This window comes from Bombina bombina, chromosome 5 (genome assembly GCF_027579735.1).
Source record: "Bombina bombina isolate aBomBom1 chromosome 5, aBomBom1.pri, whole genome shotgun sequence".
Classification (NCBI taxonomy): domain Eukaryota; kingdom Metazoa; phylum Chordata; class Amphibia; order Anura; family Bombinatoridae; genus Bombina; species Bombina bombina.
Genome location: NC_069503.1, coordinates 1,686,959 through 1,714,104, shown reverse-complemented (window position 1 = coordinate 1,714,104; position 27,146 = coordinate 1,686,959). Strand labels below are relative to the sequence as shown.

The 27,146-nt window shown below is 44.7% G+C and overlaps 1 protein-coding gene across 1 annotated transcript in view; it reads right to left on the bottom strand.

The window, feature by feature from the left end:
• ASB10 (ankyrin repeat and SOCS box containing 10) overlaps positions 1-27,146 on the bottom strand; it is a 325,082-nt gene that overhangs the window by 95,105 nt on the left and 202,831 nt on the right. The window contains exon 2 of the mRNA XM_053713231.1: positions 19,903-20,170. Coding sequence (XP_053569206.1) covers positions 19,903-20,170 — 268 coding nt within the window. The remainder of the gene's footprint in view (positions 1-19,902; positions 20,171-27,146) is intronic.

The following is a 27,146-nucleotide window of genomic DNA, read 5'->3' as shown; positions in this document are numbered from 1 at the left end:
CAAACAATACAGGGGTCCTCAGAACTCTATGAACTATAATAATAGGAACCATAGAGACTATTTCAGATCTAGAGAAACAGACAATTGGAGTCAGAAACAACAATCATACTACAGACCACCTCAGGCTAGACATTATCCACACTATCATAGAAATCCCTATCAGGGATATGGTAACCATTTCAGACAAAATGACTATAGGGGGACACATTTTCATCCACAAACAAGAGGTGATGACTTTAGGGGTAGGTCACCCCATAATTATAACAATCAATATCACACCAGATTTCCCTCCTCTGAAGATAGAGATATCTACATTAATAGAGAAAATTATAGCTATAGGAATAGACAACAACACATGTACCCAAGAGTACATTTTCAAGAAAACCAGAGTAATTACTCTAGAAACATGTCCAGCGACAGATCAAGAAGTAGTTGGGTAGATACCCCCACACCGACCATGAATAGATTCGAATCTCTGAGACAGAAAGCGGACTTAAATAGCCCTACTCTTTCAGTCCAGAGACACACAAATAATCAACCATCAGGAATGGTCACAGATCATAATATATTTGGAGTAGAGAACTTGCACTAGATAAAGTACGCTAGTGGAATAAAGGAAAAATATTTCCGGTGCTAACCCCACAATTAAATTAATCAAAAGGAGAGAGAGGATAAAAGAAATCCTCAAGATTGGGGTATGTTAGCACTCATTCCTACTAATTAGTAAAGTTAAAAAGTTTAATTTTTATTAGTTAGAAGTTTAAAAAGAACCCATATATAATGTGATTAATTATATGAGTAAGGAAGGCCTTATATATCGAAAAATACCTATACAACTTATACACTAAGGTCACCTTGCCTCCCTGTCACCTGAAGCCGAGGGAGCAGTTATCGGCCAGGAAACAGGGGGGCAAGGTGACCTTAGTGTATAAGTTGTATAGGTATTTTTCGATATATAAGGCCCTCCTTACTCATATAATTAATCACATTATATATGGGTTCTTTTTAAACTTCTAACTAATAAAAATTAAACTTTTTAACTTTACTAATTAGTAGGAATGAGTGCTAACATACCCCAATCTTGAGGATTTCTTTTATCCTCAAGATTACCCCAATCTTGAGGATTTCTTGTATAATAACCATCTTTTTTTAGGGGAGGGAACTACGACACTTATAGACAGAAACAAACAATCGAAAAGAAAGGACAGAATACAAGACACAGAAGAGCCACTAAATCCAAGCTTAAAAAGAAAACCCATAGAGGTAGAAGAGCAGGCATAAAGTTGAAAAAGAAATCTCCGGAAATCACACAGACACATAAAATATGTGAAGACAAACCAATTGTAATTCCCTCCACATGTAATGATATTACTAATCATACTAATGATCTGAAAGACACAGACAATAGAGGGATATACAATTTGAGTAACATAAATCTAAGCCATAAGGACAAGGAAGTACTGTCCTTAGGTCTTTCTTATGCTCCATCAAGAGGCTTGGATAAATTCCAAACCTATACACACGTGAAACAGCTAGTGAGAAAACTTACTCTTAAAAGATTCTTTTGTAAATCAGCATTGGAAAAAACAAACTCTCAACCAAACATAGATATGAGAGTAATTGGTAATCATACACAAGATAAGTTGGAATATACGAATCTTAAGCCCAAATCCACCTTTTTCCCCATTACGCATAAGGGACCTCAAATTGAAACATTTGAAAATGTAGTATGTGATGATATAAAGAAACTTAAGAACAACAACATCAAAAAATTCCACCACAATTTAACCAAGACACAGATGGACACAATAAAAGGCCTAGAAGATAATAAAGCTATTATAGTGAAGCCGGCCGACAAGGGAGGGGGGATTGTTATTCTAAATAAAGAAGATTATAATAAGGAGTCAGATAGAATTCTGGGGGATCTAGAGACTTACGAAGTTTTAAATTCGGACCCACCAGAAAGATATAAAAGAGAACTAGACTCCATACTACTGTCAGCCAAAAGGAAAGGAGTAATTAACAACCATGAGTACAGGTATATATCCATACAACACCCAAGGATACCTGTATTTTACTACCTTCCCAAAATCCACAAGAGGCTGAATAATCCCCCTGGTAGGCCTATCATATCAGGCATAGGCTCAATTACCTGCAACCTATCAGAATACATAGACAGGAGACTTCAGAAACATGTACAAAAATTGCCCTCTTATCTTAGGGACTCAACTGAAGTCCTGAACATACTTAACAGTCTAGAATGGGATAGACAATACATTCTGGCTACCTGTGACGTCACTGCTCTCTATACGAGCATCCCACATGATCTGGGTCTGGAAGCAGTCAGGTACTTTATGGAGAAGGATAGAGAACTGAGTCAGGAACAAAGAGAATTTGTCCTGGAAGGTATCTCATACATCCTCAGCCACAACTATTTCAACGACAGAGGAGTATTTTACAACCAAAAATGCGGAACAGCTATGGGGACCAGGTTTGCGCCTAGCTACGCCAACTTGTATATGGGCCAATGGGAGAACCTGTTTTGGGACTCCTGCCCAGCAGGCGCAGACCTGGTCCTATATAAGAGATACATAGATGACATCCTCATTGTGTGGAAGTGGTCTGTCGAAGACCTTCAACATACCATAAATGTGATGAACAACAACAGAATGAATTTAAAATTCACACACGAAATAAGTAAATATAACATCCACTTTCTAGATCTGAATATAAATGTAAAAGAAGGGAAACTCTCGACATCCACATATTTAAGGATGTAGATTGCAGTAACTACATCCATCAAACCAGCTGTCACCATCATAGATGGAAATCAAATATTCCGAAAGGACAGCTGATGAGGATCAGGAAAAACTGTTCTGATACAGATAAATGGAAGGAACAGTCTGAAATCCTGAAAAAAAGATTCATAGACAGGGGATACGACGAAAAGACCATACATAAAACAATAGAAGAAGTGGAGAAAATGGACAGAAGATCGATGCTAAAATACAAAGAAAAGACCCTACAAGGATGCAATACCATAAAGCTACCTTTTTATCTCAGAATACAATGAGAACAAGTTTTTAATTGAAAAGATAATTAAGAAACACTGGCATTTTCTCAAAGAAGATAATGTAATTGGGAAGGATCTGGAAGAGTCCCCCACGTTCATATATAGGAAAACAAAAAATCTAAAGACTATGATTGCCCCCAGTGTCCCTATAGCAACCAGAAAGACCAGAATAAATGATGTATATGGCAAACAACTAAAAGGCTTTTTTCCATGCCATCTATGTAAAGCCTGTAAACATGGTAGGAAAAGCCATACGTTCAAATCCAAGATTACACAAGAGTCTTTTAATATGAAAGAAATGATCAGGTGCCAGGACTCGGGCGTCATATATCTAATTGAATGCGGATGTAAACTACAATATATAGGGCAAACCTCCAGGAAACTCTGAGACAGAATTCGAGAGCATCTTTTACAGATAAAGTGGGGCAAGGAGGACTTTCCACTATACAAACATTTTAAGGAAGTCCATAATGGTAACAATAAAACTTTTAAATACATGGGCATCAGTAGACCAATGAAAAATTGGAGAGGGGGGATTTCGAAAGACAACTTTTGAAAGTAGAATCCAAGTGGATTTTCCTGTTAGACTGCACCTTTCCCAAAGGTCTAAATAGCAGCACGGAAATATTCCATCTATTATGAGCTAATTCTACTTGACATCCAATATCCACTAACCCCATATCTGATCCCTTATAACGTTTGGTGTAATGGGCGAAAAAGTGTGGAAATATACCAAAGGGCCATCCATCTTATCAATTTTGAAATTTGTGAATTTTGATAGTTTGGTTCTTTGGAGTTTTAAAGTTTTAGAGTTCAAGTATTTTAGAATTTATAAACTACTGACATCCTTTTTAAGGTCGATATTTAAGGAAGATACCGAGAACTCTTAGATTTTTTAATCCAGATCTTTTAACCCAGCTGTTTAAGTCTTACTTTTTAATTCTCACTTTTTAACTCTTATCCTATAATCCTCAGTCTTAACCAATATAGTTTTTTATATATGTTTTTATATACATTCTTTATATACCATTTGAGGTTTCTAACGTATATTAAATGAGCTTTTATATGTTGTCATAGGGTTTTAATGCACTATTTATTTATATATTTTGTCCGTTGGGTCCTATACACACATATATACACAACCTGTCTATTAGAGTAAGGGTCCACTATGACCAACGGAGTTTTGGGTTCTTAGACCCAGATATTTCATTTCCTCAATCCCAAGTGCCATAACAAATATAAATTCCTATCCCCACTTCATATGTTTTTATATGTTTTTATATGCTTTATATCTTTATATTATGTGGAAATATCTTTATAATAGATCTGTTACAGACCAATATAATGTTAACAAACACATATTTATCATACATATTTACTATTTATAATTTGTATTTAAAAGGTTGTATATACATTTTTTGTATTTTTGTATTTTTATATGAATTTTGGGTTCTGTAATGGACCAATGTTATGCCGACCACGGTCATTATATATATACACCTTTTTAACATATTTAGACAGATCCTGAGCCTAATACCACCAATCATAATACATTTGGAAAACACATGTGCATATACACCTCAGGTTTTCAGAAGACACGGTTCCTGTGGACAGAGGTATAACATGCGGTAAAAGTAGAGCCAACCGGAAGTACGTACACGAGCTACGACGTCACTTCCTGTTAATCCCCACTTCCGGTGTAAACATCCGGCAATCGGGACACAGCCTCACATATTAACCACATTGTTGAGAAATATTACGAAATATGAAATATAAATGCAGGAGGGATATATACAGTGAGTAAGAATTAGGATTTATACACACAAAAAAGGGCGCAATTTTCGGCGCGGTTTTTTGGCGCGAATTTTGGGCGCCAAAATCAATCCAATTCCATTAGCTAACCAATACATTTAAGGTGAGCAAACTAGAGAGCCGGAACCAGTCTTGAGAAAGGTTCTTTGTGAACCGAAACGCGTTGGCTTACTGGTATTACGGCTCAGGATCTCATTTGGTGAGTTTATTACCTTTACCCTTATTTTTTAGTAGCTTTATTGCACTATGTTTGCTCTTCATCACTGAAGTTTTAACACACACCTTAAGAAGAGGACCAACACTTAGGAATCCTATAACCACACCTGTTTGGATATATTTTGAGTTATCACAGATCTTTTTTGGGAACATTTGTTCTATTTTTTAAGGATACATTTGACATTCACTAAGGCATATTTTTGGTGTACACCTCACTCATTTTTATTTTTATTTTAAAAATTTTTTCCACTTTTTACACAGTTGTGATATCACAAGTTGTAATTTTAGTTATTTTGGTTTTTCAATTTTGGAAGGCAATTAATCCATTATTTTCACATTTTTTCACATATCTTTGAGTGGTTCACTAAGTTTGAACACACCAGCATTGGGACATTATATAAGTCGATATACCATAGGATCATATGACTATTCTTCGGATTTTTAAGACTTTATTTTTATTATTTTTATAATTGAACCCCCCCTTTTTTTCATGTGCACATAACGGTACCATTAGATCTTGTTTTTAAGATCTTGTTTTTAAGGTTTTCTTGCAATTGCCATTTATGTATTTTATGTATGTTTACATTGTCAAGGATTTTAAACCATATATGTCATATTAAATGTTATTAGCAAAACATATAGGAGTGTTTGATCTATTATAAATTCTTTTTTCCCATACATTGTAATATTTATGTGTTTAGGCCTATTGGCTATTTGTATTATTATTATATACACCACTTACAGGTAATATAACCAATCGTGGACACCATCTTTAGCCACAAACCCTTCCTCTAGGGCCTTGTAGCGCTGTACTCACTTAGCACTTTAACCTGTGTATCACTGCCTATCAACTTGTGTCTCACTACCGACCTGCGTCTCACTGCCTATCAACTTGTGTCTCACTACCGACCTGCGTCTCACTGCCTATCAACTTGTGTCTCACTACCGACCTGCGTCTCACTGCCTATCAATGTGTCTCACTACCGACCTGCGTCTCACTGCCTATCAACTTGTGTCTCACTACCGACCTGCGTCTCACTGCCTATCAACTTGTGTCTCACTACCGACCTGCATCTCACTACCTACCTGTGTCTTACTACCGACCTGCATCTCACTGCCTATCAACTTGTATCTCACTACCTACCTGTGTCTTACTACCGACCTGCATCTCACTGCCTATCAACTTGTGTCTCACTACCGACCTGCATCTCAATACCTACCTGTGTCTTACTACCAACCTGCATCTCACTGCCTATCAACTTGTGTCTCACTACCGACCTGCATCTCTCTACCTACCTGTGTCTTACTACCGACCTGCATCTCACTACCGACCTGCATCTCACTACCTACCTGTGTCTCACTACCGACCTGCATCTCACTACCTACCTGTGTCTCACTACCGACCTGCGTCTCACTACCGACCTGCATCTCACTACCTACCTGTGTCTTACTACTGACCTGCGTTTCACTACCGACCTGCATCTCACTACCTACCTGTGTCTTACTACCGACCTGCATCTCACTGCCTATCAACTTGTGTCTCACTACCGACCTGTGTTTCACTACCGACCTGCATCTCACTACCTACCTGTGTCTTACTACCGACCTGCGTCTCACTGCCTATCAACTTGTGTTTCACTACCGACCTGCATCTCACTACCTACCTGTGTCTTACTACTGACCTGCGTTTCACTACCGACCTGCATCTCACTACCTACCTGTGTCTTACTACCGACCTGCATCTCACTGCCTATCAACTTGTGTCTCACTACCGACCTGTGTTTCACTACCGACCTGCATCTCACTACCTACCTGTGTCTTACTACCGACCTGCGTCTCACTGCCTATCAACTTGTGTTTCACTACCTACCTGCATCTAACTACCGACTTGCGTTTCACTACCGACCTGCATCTCATTACCTACCTGCATTTCACTACCAACCTTCATCTCACTACCGACCTGCATCTCAATACCTACCTGTGTCTTACTACCGACCTGCGTCTCACTGCCTATCAACTTGTGTCTCACTACCTACCTGCGTTTCACTACCGACCTGCGTCTCACTACCTACCTGCATCTCACTACCGACCTGCATCTCACTACCTACCTGCATCTCACTACCGACCTGCATCTCACTACCTATCAACCTGCGTCTCACTACCTACCTGTGTCTTACTACTAACCTGCGTCTCACTACCTACCTGCGTCTCACTACTGACCTTCATCTCACTACCTACCTGCGTCTCACTACTGACCTGCATCTTACTACCTACCTGCGTCTTACTACCGACCTGCGTCTCACTGCCTATCAACTTGTGTCTCACTACCTACCTGCGTTTCCCTACCAACCTGCGTCTCACTACCTACCTTTGTCTCACTACCTACCTGCGTCTCACTACCTACCTGCATCTCACTACCTACCTGCGTCTCATTACCTACCTGCATCTCACTACCTGCCTGCGTCTCACTATCTACCTGCATCTCACTACCGACCTGCGTCTCACAACCGACCTTTGTCTCACTACTGACCTGCATCTCACTACCGACCTGCGTATCACTACCTACCTGTGTCATGCTACCAACCTGCGTCTTACTACCTACCTGCGTCTTACTACTGACCTGCATCTCACTATCTACCTGTGTCTTACTACCAACCTGCTTCTTACTACCAACCTGCATCTTACTACTGACCTGCATCTCGCTACCTATCTGCATCTCACTAACTACCTACCTGTGTCTTACTACGGACTTGCGTCTTTCTACCAACCTGCGTCTCACTACCTACCTGTGTCTCACTACCTATCAACTTATGTCTCACTACCTACCTAACTGTGACTCAGTATCTACCTGCATCTCACTACCTACCTGCGTGTCACTACCGACTTGTGTGTCACTACCGACCTGCGTCTCACTACCTACCTGTGTCTTACTACCAACCTGCGTCTCACTACCTACCTGCGTCTCACTACTGACCTTCATCTCACTACCTACCTGCGTCTCACTACTGACCTGCATCTTACTACCTACCTGCGTCTTACTATCGACCTGCGTCTCATTGCCTATCAACTTGTGTCTCACTACCTACCTGCGTTTCCCTACCAACCTGCGTCTCACTACCTACCTTTGTCTCACTACCTACCTGCATCTCACTACCTACCTGCATCTCACTACCTACCTGCGTCTCACTACCTACCTGCGTCTCACTACCTACCTGCGTCTCACTACCTACCTGCATCTCACTACTGACCTGCATCTCACTACTGACCTGCGTGTCACTACCTACCTGTCTTGCTACCGACCTGCATCTCACTACCTATCAACTTGTGTCTCACTTTCTACCTGTGTTTCACTACCAACCTGCGTCTGACTACCTACCTGCATCTTACTACTGACCTGCATCTCACTACCGACCTTCCTCTCACTACCTATCTGCGTCTCACTACCGACCTGCATCTCACTACCTACCTGCGTCTTACTACCAACCTGCGTCTCATTGCCTATCAACTTGTGTTTCACTACCGACCTGCATCTCACTACCTACCAGTGTCTTACTACTGACCTGCATCTCACTACCTACCTGCATCTAACTACCGACTTGCGTTTCACTACCGACCTGCATCTCATTACCTACCTGCATTTCACTACCAACCTTCATCTCACTACCTACCTGCGTCTCACTACCGACCTGCATCTCAATACCTACCTGTGTCTTACTACCGACCTGCGTCTCACTGCCTATCAACTTGTGTCTCACTACCTACCTGCGTTTCACTACCGACCTGCGTCTCACTACCTACCTGCATCTCACTAGCGACCTGCATCTCACTACCTACCTGCATCTCACTACCGACCTGCATCTCACTACCTATCAACCTGCGTCTCACTACCTACCTGTGTCTTACTACTAACCTGCGTCTCACTACCTACCTGCGTCTCACTACTGACCTTCATCTCACTACCTACCTGCGTCTCACTACTGACCTGCATCTTACTACCTACCTGCGTCTTACTACCGACCTGCGTCTCACTGCCTATCAACTTGTGTCTCACTACCTACCTGCGTTTCCCTACCAACCTGCGTCTCACTACCTACCTTTGTCTCACTACCTACCTGCGTCTCACTACCTACCTGCATCTCACTACCTACCTGCGTCTCATTACCTACCTGCATCTCACTACCTACCTGCGTCTCACTATCTACCTGCATCTCACTACCGATCTGTGTCTCACAACCGACCTTTGTCTCACTACTGACCTGCATCTCACTACCGACCTGCATATCACTACCTACCTGTGTCATACTACCAACCTGCGTCTTACTACCTACCTGCGTCTTACTACTGACCTGCATCTCACTATCTACCTGTGTCTTACTACCAACCTGCTTCTTACTACCAACCTGCATCTTACTACTGACCTGCATCTCACTACCTATCTGCATCTCACTAACTACCTACCTGTGTCTTACTACGGACTTGCGTCTTTCTACCAACCTGCGTCTCACTACCTACCTGTGTCTCACTACCTATCAACTTATGTCTCACTACCTACCTAACTGTGACTCAGTATCTACCTGCATCTCACTACCTACCTGCGTGTCACTACCGACCTGCGTCTCACTACCGACCTGCGTCTCACTACCTACCTGTGTCTTACTACCAACCTGCGTCTCACTACCTACCTGCGTCTCACTACTGACCTTCATCTCACTACCTACCTGCGTCTCACTACTGACCTGCATCTTACTACCTACCTGCGTCTTACTACCGACCTGCGTCTCATTGCCTATCAACTTGTGTCTCACTACCTACCTGCGTTTCCCTACCAACCTGCGTCTCACTACCTACCTTTGTCTCACTACCTACCTGCGTCTCACTACCTACCTGCGTCTCACTACCTACCTGCATCTCACTACCTACCTGCGTCTCACTACCTACCTGCGTCTCACTACTGACCTGCATCTCACTACTGACCTGCGTGTCACTACCTACCTGTCTTGCTACCGACCTGCATCTCACTACCTACCTGCGTCTCACTACCGACCTTCCTCTCACTACCTATCTGCGTCTCACTACCGACCTGCATCTCACTACCTACCTGCGTCTTACTACCAACCTGCGTCTCATTGCCTATCAACTTGTGTCTCACTACCTACCTGCGTTTCCCTTCCAACCTGCGTCTCACTACCTACCTTTGTCTCACTACCTACCTGCGTCTCACTACCTACCTGCATCTCACTACCTACCTGCATCTCACTACCTACCTGCGTCTCATTACCTACCTGCATCTCACTACCTACCTGCGTCTCACTACCGACCTGCGTCTCACTACCGACCTGCGTCTCACTACCGACCTGCGTCTCACTACCTACCTGCATCTCACTACTGACCTGCATCTCACTACTGACCTGCGTGTCACTACCTACCTGTGTCTTGCTACCGACCTGCGTCTCACTACCTATCAACTTGTGTCTCACTTTCTACCTGTGTTTCACTACCAACATGCATCTGACTACCTACCTGCATCTTACTACTGACCTGCATCTCACTACCGACCTTCATCTCACTACCTACCTGCGTCTCACTACCGACCTGCATCTCACTACCTACCTGCGTCTCACTGCCTATCAACTTGTGATTTACTACCTACCTGCGTTTCACTACCGACCTGCGTCTAACTACCTACCTTCATCTCACTACCTACCTGCATCTCACTACCTACCTGCATCTCACTACCTACCTGCGCCTCACTATCTACCTGCATCTCACTACCGACCTGCGTCTCACAACCGACCTTTATCTCACTACTGAGCTGCATCTCACTACCGACCTGCGTATCACTACCTACCTGTGTCATACTACCAACCTGCGTCTTACTACCTACCTGCATCTTACTAATGACCTGCATCTCACTATCTACCTGTGTCTTACTACCAACCTGCTTCTTACTACCAACCTGCATCTTACTACTGACCTGCATCTCACTACCTATCTGCATCTCACTAACTACCTACCTGTGTCTTACTACGGACTTGCGTCTTTCTACCAACCTGCGTCTCACTACCTACCTGTGTCTCACTACCTATCAACTTATGTCTCACTACCTACCTAACTGTGACTCAGTATCTACCTGCATCTCACTACCTACCTGCGTGTCACTACCGACCTGCGTCTCACTACCGACCTGCGTCTCACTACCTACCTGCGTCTCACTACCTACCTGCATCTCACTACCTACATGCGTGTCACTACTGAATTGAGTCTCACTACCGACCTACATCTCACTATCTACCTGTGTCTTACAACCAACCTGCATCTCACTACCTATCAACTTATGTCTCACTACCTACCTGTGTTTCACTACCAACCTGCGTCTCACTACCTAACTGTGTCTTACTACCGACCTGCATCTAACTACCTACCTGAGTCTTACTACCGACCTGCATCTTACTACCTACCTGTGTCTCACTACCGACCTGCTTCTCACTACCTACCTGCGTCTCACTACCTACCTGCATCTCACTACCTACGTGTTATGGTATAACCCTGATATCGAGGATTAATACCAGATGAAAGATGCCCTGAATACGGGATCAGCCACACACGAACCCAGTTAATCCCCCCCCCCCCAACACGAGACCAAGCTCTGTCTTGAGGGTAAAACAAAATCTCCTTTATTGAGGGCTATATGCCAGGTATTTATTCAGGTCTCCCACCTGGTTGACACTCTCCTAGGAGACCAGATGGGGGATTTGAAGAGTATAGTACATTAGATAGAAGGAAGACGCCCTTTTACAGGATACAATAGAATTACATTACTTAACCAAATAAACAATCAAACACAAGAGAACAATGGATTCCTTCTTGGCACCTAGCTGTCTGGAGGTGATTAAACAAGGTGAATGCTTATCACCTAAACCTAATTACAGTAAACAATAGCTGATGCCAGGAAACCTGTCTCTGTCTCAGACAATACAGTTACTCAAAACTCCTCCAGTACTGTTGGATTTGCACCCTGTACCTATAATGGGCACAGGGTGACTTAACATAATGCCTGAATCCATAATCCGTAGGGAGGTTGACAGAGGGGTCTGTCACACGGCTCCCTCCTGGTGGAACACTCCGGCAGACCCGGCTTGACCCTTCGGCGGGTCAACTTGGGGATGACCTGACTAGGAGGTGGTAGGAATGTCAGTTTGCCGGGACAATCCATCTGCATTCCCGTTATGAGAGAGAATTCCTGTCTGTATAAATAAGGGTTCAACTTCTTCAGTGCCCAGACCAGGGCTAAACAATCCTTCAAGTTTTTGTTTTCAGAGACGCTTCTTTCCAGTTGGAGACAAATCTCATTGGCTTCTTTATGAGTTTTTTGTACCTGCTCTTTATAGGTATCCACAAGCCCTTCATACTGACGCAGGGTGCCCTTGAGTTGCTGCACCTCACTATGAGCCAGCGTCAGCTTCTCCTCCAGTGTCGCTAAGTTTGTCTTTAATGTTTCATGTTCCACTCTGAAGTTGGTGTTTCCTGCGGTCTGTCGGTGCAGCTTGTCTAGCAGAGATTCCCGTTCTAAACGCGCTTTTTCCTCTGTGCTCCTCTTCTCTCCCGGTAGCACCGTTATGTGATTGTTTAACGTGACCATTTCATCCTCTACTTGACTCTTCTCCTTCATCAGCACGTTGTAAGGGGACTTCCACTTCAATATCGGATAGAGATTTACTGAGCTCAGTGTCCTGGGGCTCAGCAGTAGGTGGGTCGGTCTTGGCAGCACGGGTCTGGGCACGGGTAGTCACAGGGTTAACATCGGCGGGACCCATGGGAGCGTAGGCAGAAACAAGGGGGGCCAAGTTATTTAAAAGGAGAACATCAGCTGGTAAGTCCTTCATGACCCCCACATTCACATGTCTAGCGCCCACTCCCCAATCCAAATGTACCCGGGCAACAGGTAGGCGGAACACAGTGCCCCCTGCTACCCTCACAGCCACAGTGTCTCCGGTGTGCTGGTTCTCAGACACCAAGTTCTTTTGGAGCAAGGTCATGGTAGCACCAGTATCCCGTAGACTACTGACCTCCTTCCCATTCACTTTAACCAGTTGCCGGTGCTGTTGCCGGTTATCCCGGTGGGCAGCTTGCACGGGGTCTGCTTCATGTAGGATGCCCAAGCATTCTTCCACCTCTATGCAGTGGGCAGCAGGCTGAGGGTTACGTGGGTTTCCGCCGGCGGGTCTCCTCCAGGACTGTGCTTGGTTCGCTGTGTTTAGGGGACACTCTGGTCTTTTGTGCCCTAGTTGCTTACATCCAAAGCACCGAATAGGTTGTGAGTAGTCCCGTGAGTTGAACCGGGCTGTCTGAGGAAAGTTCGTGGCTGGAGGCGGTGTGGTAGAGAGGTGCGCCAGGGGTTGGTAACTGGTAGCTGCTGGGGTGACTGTGAGTCTGTACTCCACTCTGGCAGCGATCTTAGTGGTAGCAGTGTCCAGTTTGCGGGCATCCGTATACTCATCTGCCAGGCGAGCAGCTTCATGTGGGGTGAAGGGTTTACGGTCCCGAACCCACTCTCTAACTCCTGCGGATAACTTGTCGAAGCAATGTTCCAACAGGAATAGCTGCAGCACCTCTTCCCCAGATACGGCTTGGCACCCCGCCATCCAGTGAGCTGCTGTGCCGTGCACCTTACATGCCCACTTGACGTAGGAATCTCCAGCTAGTTTAACAGTGTCTCTGAACCGTCTCCTGTATGCCTCCGGTGTAATCGCATACCTGGAGAGCAGAGCCTCTTTTACAGCATTATAATCCCGACTTCCTCATCTGGAATGGCCCGAAAATCCTCGTTGGCCTGGCCGGATAATTTTCTGGATAATATTGTGACCCAGTCCTCTGCGGGTACCTTGTGTAGGGCACATTGCCTCTCAAAATAAGCAAGGTACCCATCAATCTCTCCTTCTGTTTCCAGGAAGTTTTTAAAAGCTGCAAAATGTACTTTTCTCTTTTCCACTGGGGTTGCTGTGACTTGGGCTGCTGTAGCGCCGCTTTGGCGAAGTAGGTTGGCCTCCACAGCTGCTATGACCCGGTCAATAATTTCGGCAGTCGGGTTGGGGCCATAATGTGCCAGTCTTATTTTAACCGCCTGGTCAAAGCTTGCTTCTTCGGGAGTTCTGTCTGATATGCGGGGCTCATTGGTTCCTTTGGTCCCTGGTACTCCGTCCATCTCGGTCAGTATTGTAATAATCTCCCTCTTCCTGAGGTTACTGGCCTGTCAGCCCCGTTGTTCTAGCAGGTCTTTAAGGGTGGCTCTTTTCAGCCTTTCATACGGTATTCCCATTAGGTCCGGATGTGTAGTTGCTCTTCTGGGCGATAAGGACCATCCCGTCGCTTGCCACCAATTGTTATGGTATAACCCTGATATCGAAGGTTAATACCAGATGAAAGATGCCCTGAATACGGGATCAGCAACACACGAACCCAGTTAATTCCCCCCCACAACACGAGACCAAGCTCCGTCTTGAGGGTAAAACAAAATCTCCTTTTATTGAGGGCTATATGTCCAGTATTTATGCAGGTCTCCCACCTAGTTGACACTCTCCTAGGAGACCAGATGGGGGATTGGAAGAGTATAGTACATTAGATAGAGGGAAGACGCCCTTTTACAGAATACAATAGAATTACATTACTTAACCAAATAAGCAATCAAACCTGCATTTCACTACCTACCTGTGTCTTACTACTGACCTGCATCTCACTACCGACCTGCATCTCACTACCGACCTGCATCTCACTACCTACTTGCATTTCACTACTGACCTGAGTCTCACTACCTACCTGAGTCTTACTACTGACCTGCATCTCACTACCTACCTGTGTCTTACTACTGACCTGCGTCTCACTACCTATCAACTTGTGTTTCACTACCGACCTGCGTTTAACTACCAACCTGCGTCTCACTACCTACCTGCGTCTCACTACCGACCTTCATCTCACTACCTACCTGCATCTCACTATCTACCTGCGTCTCACTACCTACCTGCGTCTCACTACCTACCTGCGTCTCACTACCTACCTGCGTCTCACTACAGACACGCATCTCACTACCGACCTGCGTCACACTACCTACCTGTGTCTTACTACCGACCTGCATCTCACTACCTACCTGTGTCTCACTACCTACCTTCATCTCACTACCTACCTGCGTCTCACTACCCACCTGTGTCTCACTACCTACCTGCATCTCACTACCTACCTGCATCTCACTACCAACCTGCATCTCACTACCGACCTGCGTCTGATTACTGACCTGCATCTCACTACCTACCTGTGTCTTACTACCAACCTGCGTCTCACTACCTATCAACTTGTGTTTCACTACCGACCTGCGTTTAACTACCAACCTGCGTCTCACTACCTACCTGCGTCTCACTACCGACCTTCATCTCACTACCTACCTGCATCTCACTATCTACCTGCGTCTCACTACCTACCTGCGTCTCACTACCTACCTGCGTCTCACTACAGACACGCATCTCACTACCGACCTGCGTCACACTACCTACCTGTGTCTTACTACCGACCTGCATCTCACTACCTACCTGCGTCTCACTACCTACCTTCATCTCACTACCTACCTGCGTCTCACTACCCACCTGTGTCTCACTACCTACCTGCATCTCACTACCTACCTGCATCTCACTACCAACCTGCATCTCACTACCGACCTGCGTCTGATTACTGACCTGCATCTCACTACCTACCTGTGTCTTACTACCAACCTGCGTCTTACTACCTACCTGCGTCTTACTACCGACCTGCATCTCACTATCTACCTGTGTCTTACTACCAACCTGCTTCTTACTACCAACCTGCATCTTACTACCGACCTGCATCTCACTACCTATCTGCATCTCACTAACTACCTAACTGTGTCTTACTACCAACTTGCGTCTTTCTACCAACCTGCGTCTCACTACTTACCTGCGTCTTACTACCTACCTGTGTCTCACTACCTATCAACTTATGTCTCACTACCTACCTAACTGTGACTCAGTATCTACCTGCATCTCACTACCTACCTGCGTCTTACTACCGACTTGCGTGTCACTACCGACCTGCTTCTCACTACCTACCTGCATCTCACTACCTACATGCGTGTCACTACCGAATTGAAACTCACTACTGACCTGCATCTCACTATCTACCTGTGTCTTACTACCGACCTGCATCTAACTACCTACCTGCGTCTTACTTCCGACCTGCGTCTCACTACCTACCTGCGTCTCACTACCGACCTGCATCTCACTACCGACCTGCTTCTCACTACCTACCTGCGTCTCACTACCTACCTGCATCTCTTTACCTACCTGCATCTCACTACCTGCCTGTTATGGTATAACCCTGATATCGAGGGTTAATACCAGATGAAAGATGCCCTGAATACGGAATCAGCAACACACGAACCCAGTTAATTCCCCCCCACAACACGAGACCAAGCTGCGTCTTGAGGGTAAAACAAAATCTCCTTTATTGAGGGCTATATGCCCGGTATTTATGCAGGTCTCCCACCTGGTTGACACTCTCACTACCGACCTGCATCTCACTACCTACCTGCGTCTCACTACCTACCTGCGTCTCACTACCGACCTGCGTCTCACTACCGACCTTCATCTCACTACCGACCCGTGTCTCACTACCAACCTGCGTCTCACTACCAACTTGAGTCTCACTACCGACCTGCGTCTCACTACCAACCTGCGTCTCACTACTGACCTGCGTTTCACTACCTACCTGCATCTTACTACCAACCTGCGTCTCACTACCTACCTGCGTCTCACTACTGACCTGCTGCTCACTACCGACCTGCATCTCACTACCGACCTGCGTCTCACTACCGACTTGAGTCTCACTACCGACCTGTGTCTTACTACCAACCTGCGTCTCACTACCGACCTGCGTCTCACTACCGACCTGCGTTTCACTACCGACCTGCGTTTCACTACCGACCTGCGTCTCACTACCGACCTGCGTCTCACTACCGACCTGTGTCTCACTACCGACCTGCTGCTCACTACCGACCTGCTGCTCACTACCGACCTGCGTCTCACTACCGACTTGAGTCTCACTACCGACCTGCGTTTCACTACCGACCTGCGTCTCACTACCGACCTGCGTCTCACTACCGACCTGCGTCTCACTACCGACCTGTGTCTCACTACCGACCTGCTGCTCACTACCGACCTGCTGCTCACTACCGACCTGCGTCTCACTACCGACTTGAGTCTCATTACCGACCTGCGTTTCACTACCGACCTGCGTCTCACTACCGTCCTGCGTCTCACTACCGACCTGCGTCTCACTACCTACCTGTGTCTCACTACCAACCTGCGTCTCACTACCGACCTATGTCTCACTACCTACCTGCGTCTCACTACCGACCTGCGTCTCACTACCGACCTGCGTCTCACTACCAACCTGCGTCTCACTACCGACCTGTGTCTCACTACCGACCTGTGTCTCACTACCGACCTGTGTCTCACTACCTACCTGCATCTCACTACCGACCTGCTGCTCACTACCGACCTGCGTCTCACTACCGACCTGCGTCTCACTACCTACCTGTGTCTCACTACCGACCTGCGTCTCACTACCGACCTATGTCTCACTACCTACCTGCGTCTCACTACCGACCTGCGTCTCACTACCGACCTGCGTCTCACTACCGACCTGCGTCTCACTACCTACCTGCGTCTCACTACCTACCTGCATCTCACTACCAACCTGCGTCTCACTACCTACTTGCGTCTCACTACCTACCTACTTCTCTTTTAACCCTTTGAGTGCCAAGCACTTTCCCACCTGGGTGCTAATATTTTCTAAGGTTTTTTTAATTTTTTTTATTTTTGAAAAAAAAAATTAACTTTTTTTTTTACAGACCCCGAAGACTTACACTGTTGGAAAGGTTAAGTGATTACCTTTCAAACGGTGGGTCTTGGGGGGTCTGTAGCTGCTTAGATTCCTGAGATACAGGCTTCTAAGCAGCATGCCTTCTATACTTAACATTGTTAAGTATAAATAAAGTTGTGCGGTGACGTCATCACATCATTGCGCGTGACGTCACCGCACATCACGTCAAGTCCCGGCGATGCCTGTCACTCTACAGGCACGATCGCTGGGGTAGGAGCGGTTAGGAGCCCCCGGATCTCCCTCAAGGTGGGAAAGTGCTCATGACTCAGAGCCGTCATTAGCACTCAAAGGGTTAAATGGTAGATATTTGGTAGAAGAGTGCAGCCAGAGGTGTGCCTCAAGGTACAGTTCTGTGGCCTGTTTTAACATATTCAATAAAGGGACCACTGAACCCAAATTTTTTCTTTCATGATGCAGATAGAGCAGCAATTTTAAGCAACTTTCTAATTTACTCCTATTATCAAATTTTCTTCATTCTCTTGCTATCTTTATTTGAAAAGCAAGAATGTAAGTTTAGATGCCATTTTTAGTTTACAACCTAGGTTGTTCTTGCTGATTGGTGGATTGATTTAATCGACCAATAAACAAGTGCTGTCCTGGGTCTGAACCAAAAAATAACTTAGATGCAAACAAAGATAGCAAGAGAACGAAGAAAAAGTGTTAATAGGAGTAAATTCAAAAGTTGCTTAAAATTACTGCTCTATCTGAATTACGAAAGAAAAACTTTGGGGTCAGTTTCCCTTTAATGATTTTACAAGCAGGCTTCAAGGGAATGTGTGCCCTCTTGCTAAGGACAAAGAGAGTTGATGTTCCCAGAAAGTTAAAGCAAATCACACCTAGCCTCCGTCAGTTGGCACCTGGGAACCCCTTCCTTTGTAGTTAAAGCAAATCACACCTAGCCTCCGTCAGTTGGCGCCTGGGAACCCCTTCCTTTGTAGTTAAAGCAAATCACACCTAGCCTCCATCAGTTGGCGCCTGGGAACCCCTTCCTTTGTAGTTAAAGCAAATCACACCTAGCCTCCGTCAGTTGGCGCCTGGGAACCCCTTCCTTTGTAGTTAAAGCAAATCACACCTAGCCTCCGTCAGTTGGCGCCTGGGAACCCCTTCCTTTGTAGTTAAAGCAAATCACACCTAGCCTCCGTCAGTTGGCGCCTGGGAACCCCTTCCTTTGTAGTTAAAGCAAATCACACCTAGCCTCCGTCAGTTGGCGCCTGGGAACCCCTTCCTTTGTAGTTAAAGCAAATCACACCTAGCCTCCGTCAGTTGACGCCTGGGAACCCCTTCCTTTGTAGTTAAAGCAAATCACACCTAGCCTCCGTCAGTTGGCGCCTGGGAACCCCTTCCTTTGTAGTTAAAGCAAATCACACCTAGCCTCTGTCAGTTGGCGCCTGGGAACCCCTTCCTTTGTAGTTAAAGCAAATCACACCTAGCCTCTGTCAGTTGGCGCCTGGGAACCCCTTCCTTTGTAGTTAAAGCAAATCACACCTAGCCTCTGTCAGTTGGCGCCTGGGAACCCCTTCCTTTGTAATTAAAGCAAATCACACCTAGCCTCCGTCAGTTGGCGCCTGGGAACCCCTTCCTTTGTAGTTAAAGCAAATCACACCTAGCCTCCATCAGTTGGCGCCTGGGAACCCCTTCCTTTGTAGTTAAAGCAAATCACACCTAGCCTCCATCAGTTGGCGCCTGGGAACCCCTTCCTTTGTAGTTAAAGCAAATCACACCTAGCCTCCGTCAGTTGGCGCCTGGGAACCCCTTCCTTTGTAGTTAAAGCAAATCAGTTGTGATATTAAAAAACGACTGGATGAGTAGGTTGGATAAAAAGTTTACACTTATTGGGAGACATTTGAATGACTTACTTATAGGACTCAGAAGCCTTGCAGAGGTGCAGGGGAAGGGTTCCATCTTGAGACACTGAATTGGGATTTGCCCCATATCTTAGAAGAAGATTTACACACTCGGAATGTGCATTCTCACAGGCACCGTGCAGGGCACTTTCTCCACCAGGGGAAAAATCAACATCTGCTCCTTCCTTGAGGAGTAATTGAAGGCAATCAGTGTACCCACGACTTGCAGTGACATACAAGGGGCAAGTGAACTCCTCCTCATAGGTCATAGACCAGATCCCTATAGAGGAGAAAATAAGATGTCCATAAAATCCTAATAAATGAGGTTGCTGAACTTTTGAGCTGTCGGATGTATTCCTCGTTTTAAAGCTTTGTTAACTGGATTGTCAGATGGGAGAGCACATAGCACTTTCTTAAGACTTTGTCCGATGGAAAGACACATATCCCTTTTCAAAAATGTGTATCATGGAAGGTTAAAGGGATGTGAACGTCAAAATGATTCCGAATGTCCATTTAAATTCACTTCTATTTTCAAATGTGCTTCGTTCTCTTGGTATCCATTGTTAAACAAGAATATGCACGTATCCTACACTAGTGGGAGCTGCTGCTAATTGGTGCCTGCACACATTTGTCTTTTGTGATTGGCTGCCAGTAGTGCAATGCTGTTCTTTTAGCAAAGGATAACAAGAGAAAAAAGCAAATTTGAAAATGAAAGGAAATTGTACGTTCTATCCAAATCATGAAAGAAAATGTTGGGGTTTCTAAGCATTAAGTCAATGTCAGTTCCAGGGTGGTTACACATGATCCCCATTATAAGATAGGAGGTCACAAGTAAGTTTTCTAACCTTTAGGTAAACACATTCTTAGCTTCGAATCACCAGATTGCCATATAGGGAGGTGGCAAATCACAAATGCCAAGAAGGGTGGCTGTACGTGAATTTTATTTTGGGTCAAAGGATTGCTAGTTTTGGGGGTCACACCGCATTTCTAATATTTAGGTCATTGGATTGTAATATAGGACACAACACTTCTATTTGACTTGGGTCAACAGATTGTCAGTTTGGAGTCACACATCACATTTCTATGCCTTGGGTCATTTGTTAGGAGGTAAGATCACATTTCTATGCCTTGGGTCATTTGTTAGGAGGTAAGATCACATTTCTATGCCTTGGGTCATTTGTTAGGAGGTAAGATCACATTTCTATGCCTTGGGTCATTTGTTAGGAGGTAAGATCACATTTCTATGCCTTGGGTCATTTGTTAGGAGGTAAGATCACATTTCCAAGCCTTAGGTCATTTGTTAGGAGGTAAGATCACATTTCCAAGCCTTGGGTCATTTGTTAGGAGGTAAGATCATATTTCCAAGCCTTGGGTCATTTGTTAGGAGGTAAGATCACATTTCTATGCCTTGGGTCATTTGTTAGGAGGTAAGATCACATTTCTATGCCTTGGGTCATTTGTTAGGAGGTAAAATCACATTTCTATGCCTTGGGTCATTTGTTAGGAGGTAAGATCACATTTCCAAGCCTTGGGTAAACAGATTTTCAGTTGGGGGGTGGGGTTACAAATCACATTTCTAACCTTTGGGTCAATTATTAGTTATTAGATATCACACAGGTTTTAATCTAGAAGGTGAAATGTCATGTTCCTTAGAGTTGGTTACACAGGTTGTTAGTGGAGGAGTCACACATTACATTTCTAAACCTTGGGTCATTTGTAAGATAGGAGGTAAAATCACACATCTAAGTTTTTAGTTGGGTGCAGACACATCACATTTCTAAGCCTTGGGTCAATAGGTTGTCAGTTGAAAAGTAATACATAACATTTCTTATCATTGGGTTAACAGGTTGTAAATTGAAAAGTCACATATCTCATTCTATTTTAAGTCAACAGGTTGTCAGTTGAGGGGACAAGCATCATGCTAAGCCTTGGGACAGGTTGTAATTTTAGGGGAAACACAAGACATTTTCTAAGATGGGTTTTCAGGTTGCAAATTGACGTCACTAATCAAATTTCTAAGCCTTGGTACAACAGGTTGCCAGCTGAGGGGTCACTCATCCCATTTCTAAGCCTTGGTACAAAAGGTTGTCATTTGTGGGGTCACTCATCCCATTTCTAAGCCTTGGTACAACAGGTTGACATTTGTGGGGTCACTCATCACATTTCTAAGCCTTGGTACAACAGTTTGCCAGCTGAGGGGTCACTCATCCCATTTCTAAGCCTTGGTACAACAGGTTGTCATTTGTGGGGTCACTCATCACATTTCTAAGCCTTGGTACAACAGGTTGTCATTTGTGGGGTCACTCATCACATTTCTAAGCCTTGGTACAACAGGTTGCCAGCTGAGGGGTCACTCATCACATTTCTAAGCCTTGGTACAACAGGTTGTCATTTGTGGGGTCACTCATCACATTTCTAAGCCTTGGTACAACAGGTTGCCAGCTGAGGGCTCACTCATCACATTTCTAAGCCTTGGTACAACAGGTTGTCATTTGTGGGGTTACTCATCACATTTCTAAGCCTTGGTACAACAGGTTGCCAGCTGAGGGGTCACTCATCCCATTTCTAAGCCTTGGTACAACAGGTTGTCATTTGTGGGGTCACTCATCACATTTCTAAGCCTTGGTACAACAGGTTGCCAGCTGAGGGGTCACTCATCTCATTTCTAAGCCTTGGTACAACAGGTTGCCAGCTGAGGGGTCACTCATCCCATTTCTAAGCCTTGGTACAACAGGTTGTCATTTGTGGGGTCACTCATCACATTTCTAAGCCTTGGTACAACAGGTTGTCATTTGTGGGGTCACTCATCCCATTTCTAAGCCTTGGTACAACAGGTTGTCATTTGTGGGGTCACTCATCACATTTCTAAGCCTTGGTACAACAGTTTGCCAGCTGAGGGGTCACTCATCCCATTTCTAAGCCTTGGTACAACAGGTTGTCATTTGTGGGGTCACTCATCACATTTCTAAGCCTTGGTACAACAGGTTGTCAGCTGAGGGGTCACTCATCCCATTTCTAAGCCTTGGTACAACAGGTTGTCATTTGTGGGGTCACTCATCACATTTCTAAGCTACAACAGGTTGTCATTTGTGGGGTCACTCATCCCATTTCTAAGCCTTGGTACAACAGGTTGTCATTTGTGGGGTCACTCATCACATTTCTAAGCCTTGGTACAACAGTTTGCCAGCTGAGGGGTCACTCATCCCATTTCTAAGCCTTGGTACAACAGGTTGTCATTTGTGGGGTCACTCATCTCATTTCTAAGCCTTGGTACAACAGGTTGTCATTTGTGGGGTCACTCATCACATTTCTAAGCCTTGGTACAACAGGTTGTCATTTGTGGGGTCACTCATCACATTTCTAAGCCTTGGTACAACAGGTTGTCATTTGTGGGGTCACTCATCACATTTCTAAGCCTTGGTACAACAGGTTGTCATTTGTGGGGTCACTCATCCCATTTCTAAGCCTTGGTACAACAGGTTGTCATTTGTGGGGTCACTCATCACATTTCTAAGCCTTGGTACAACAGGTTGTCATTTGTGGGGTCACTCATCACATTTCTAAGCCTTGGTACAACAGTTTGCCAGCTGAGGGGTCACTCATCCCATTTCTAAGCCTTGGTACAACAGGTTGTCATTTGTGGGGTCACTCATCACATTTCTAAGCTACAACAGGTTGTCATTTGTGGGGTCACTCATCCCATTTCTAAGCCTTGGTACAACAGGTTGTCATTTGTGGGGTCACTCATCACATTTCTAAGCCTTGGTACAACAGTTTGCCAGCTGAGGGGTCACTCATCCCATTTCTAAGCCTTGGTACAACAGGTTGTCATTTGTGGGGTCACTCATCACATTTCTAAGCCTTGGTACAACAGGTTGTCATTTGTGGGGTCACTCATCCCATTTCTAAGCCTTGGTACAACAGGTTGTCATTTGTGGGGTCACTCATCACATTTCTAAGCCTTGGTACAACAGGTTGTCATTTGTGGGGTCACTCATCACATTTCTAAGCCTTGGTACAACAGTTTGCCAGCTGAGGGGTCACTCATCCCATTTCTAAGCCTTGGTACAACAGGTTGTCATTTGTGGGGTCACTCATCACATTTCTAAGCCTTGGTACAACAGGTTGTCATTTGTGGGGTCACTCAACCCATTTCTAAGCCTTGGTACAACAGGTTGTCATTTGTGGGGTCACTCAACCCATTTCTAAGCCTTGGTACAACAGGTTGTCATTTGTGGGGTCACTCATCACATTTCTAAGCCTTGGTACAACAGGTTGTCATTTGTGGGGTCACTCATCACATTTCTAAGCCTTGATACAACAGGTTGTCATTTGTGGGGTCACTCATCACATTTCTAAGCCTTGGTACAACAGGTTGTCATTTGTGGGGTCACTCATCACATTTCTAAGCCTTGGTACAACAGGTTGTCATTTGTATGGTCACTCATCACATTTCTAAGCCTTGGTACAACAGGTTGTCATTTGTGGGGTCACTCATCACATTTCTAAGCCTTGGTACAACAGGTTGTCATTTGTGGGGTCACTCATCACATTTCTAAGCCTTGGTACAACAGGTTGTCATTTGTGGGGTCACTCATCACATTTCTAAGCCTTGGTACAACAGGTTGTCATTTGTGGGGTCACTCATCACATTTCTAAGCCTTGGTACAACAGTTTGCCAGCTGAGGGGTCACTCATCCCATTTCTAAGCCTTGGTACAACAGGTTGTCATTTGTGGGGTCACTCATCACATTTCTAAGCCTTGGTACAACAGGTTGCTAGCTGAGGGCTCACTCATCTCATTTCTAAGCCTTGGTAACTCTGGTGTTTTTTCCTCTCCTGTAACTCTCTTTTGGCACGTGTATATGTATATTGAGCAAATGATTTGAGGTTGTTAATTTAGTCCTGCATTTGTTGTAATGTTATCCAAAGTCTTACTTCTAATGTTTCGTTAATTGCCATGTGATGTTTAATCCTTATCAATACTTGCTATTTTTCTTAAATTTATAGCTGTCTTTTGCCATAGGGGCATATTTAATAAGGTGCGAGCAGACATGATCCGATATTGCGGATCATGTCCGCTGCACATCGATAAATACAGCATACATTGTCAGCATTTATCATTGCACCAGCAGTTCTTGTGAACTACTGGTGCAACGCCACCCCCTGCAGATTTGCGTCCAATCGGCCACTAGCAGGGGGTGTCAATCAACCCGATCGATGTCTGTCCACCGCCTCAGAGCAGACGGACAGGTTATGGAGCAGCGGTCTTTAGACTGCAGCTTCATAACTTGTGTTTCTGGCGAGCCTTTTGCTATCCTTTGTCTCTATAACAAACTACACTATTCATTTACTCCTTCTCCCTCTCCACCTGCACTGTTCATTAGCCCATCTCTCTTAAACTCACCTTACTTTTGTGCTCATGAACTTTACTTATTCCTTAACACTCTCTCTCCCCCCTGCAGCTCATCTCAAAAGCAGTCTCACTACTGCAAATCTGTATCTCATCTCATGTCACTCTCCCTCTTGCTTCTACTTACTGCTGGTGACATCTCCCCTAATCCTGGTCCCCAACCACTGACAAGCCGTGCACATCCATGTGTACCATCCCAAAGACTCAGAAAACAAAACTCTGACAACCTTACTCACATTCCTCTTGCATCAAAAGCCACTCCCCCTTTCACTTGTGCACTCTGGAACTCTCGCTCTGTTTGCAACAAGCTCACTTCTATACATGACCTCTTTATCTCCCGCTCCCTTAAAGGGACATTCCAGTTAAAATATAAACACACATAGATTTATTACATATTTGAATAGAAACATATTTACAATATACATGTAATGGCCAAAATGCTTCTAGTAAGAGTTATCACTATTATTGAGCTAACATTTTTCTCAGCACGTGCATGTGAAGCATAGCTAGATATTGTCACTGCACCCACATATTAAATACTGCAATTGCTAAGATCATCAGTGGGGCCTGTATCATGTCAGCAATTAACAAATTGATTCATTACCAGATGATACAACCACCTTAGGCTCTCCGAGCAAGTGTTGTATTTAAAATGCTGGTGCATGGTGCATACTTAAAGGGACATGAAACACAAAATTTTGCTTTCATCATTCAGATAGAGAATACAATTCTAAACAACTTTCCAGTTTACTTCTATTATTTAATTTACTTCCTTCTCTTGTTATCCTTTGCTGAAAGGTTTATCTAGGCAAGCTCAGGAGTAGCAGAAAACCTAAGGTCTAGCTGTTGATTCGTGGCTGAATATTTATATCGATTGTGATTGGCTTACCCATGTGTTCAGTTAGAAACCATTTGTGCATTGCTGCTTCTTCAACAAGTGATACCAAGAGAATGAGACATATTAGATAATAGAAGTAAATTAGAAAGTTGTTTAAAATTGTATTTTCTATCTGAATCATGAGAGAAAAAAATTGGGTTTCATGTCCCTTTAACCTTCTGGCCCTCAGAGAAACCTGGCTCTCTCCCCTAGACACAGCATCCACTGCTGCTCTGTCACATGGGGGTCTCCCCTTCAGCCACACTCCTAGGTCTGGTAATAGACAAGGAGGTGGTGTAGATATTTTACTTTCCTCTCGTTGCACCTTTCAACAAATACATCCCATCTCTTCCCTCACATTTTCCTCATTAGAACCCCACATGATTTGCTTATTCTCCCCTCTCTCTGTACATGTCGCAGTCATATACCGACCCCCTGGCTCTGCAACTCAATTTCTAGATCACTTGGCTGCCTGGCTACCTTATTTCCTTTCCTCAGACACCCCTTCCTTCATTCTTGGCGACTTCAACATCCCCCTTAACAATCCCACTGCCTCATCTGCAAAACAACTTCTGCAACTCACTTCCTCTTTCGGTCTGTCACAATGGACTGATTCTCCCACTCACAAAGACAGTCACTCTCTTGACCTGATCTTTAGCTATCAATGCACTCTCTCAAACTTCTCAAACTCCCCTTTTCCTCTTTCTGACCACCATCTCCTTACTTGCAACATATCATCCCTTCCTACAACTCTCCCTCCTTCTACTCCTCACACCAAACTTCACAGAAGCATTATGTCTTTAGATCAGCAACAACTTGCTAATTCCCTTCAACCGCTCCTCTCATCCTTCTCCTCCTTTTCTTGCCCTGAACAATCTATCTGGCACTATAATTCCACCCATACATCTGTCCTTGACAATCTGGCCCCTCTTACCATAGCTCGGAAATCACACACTCATACTCAGC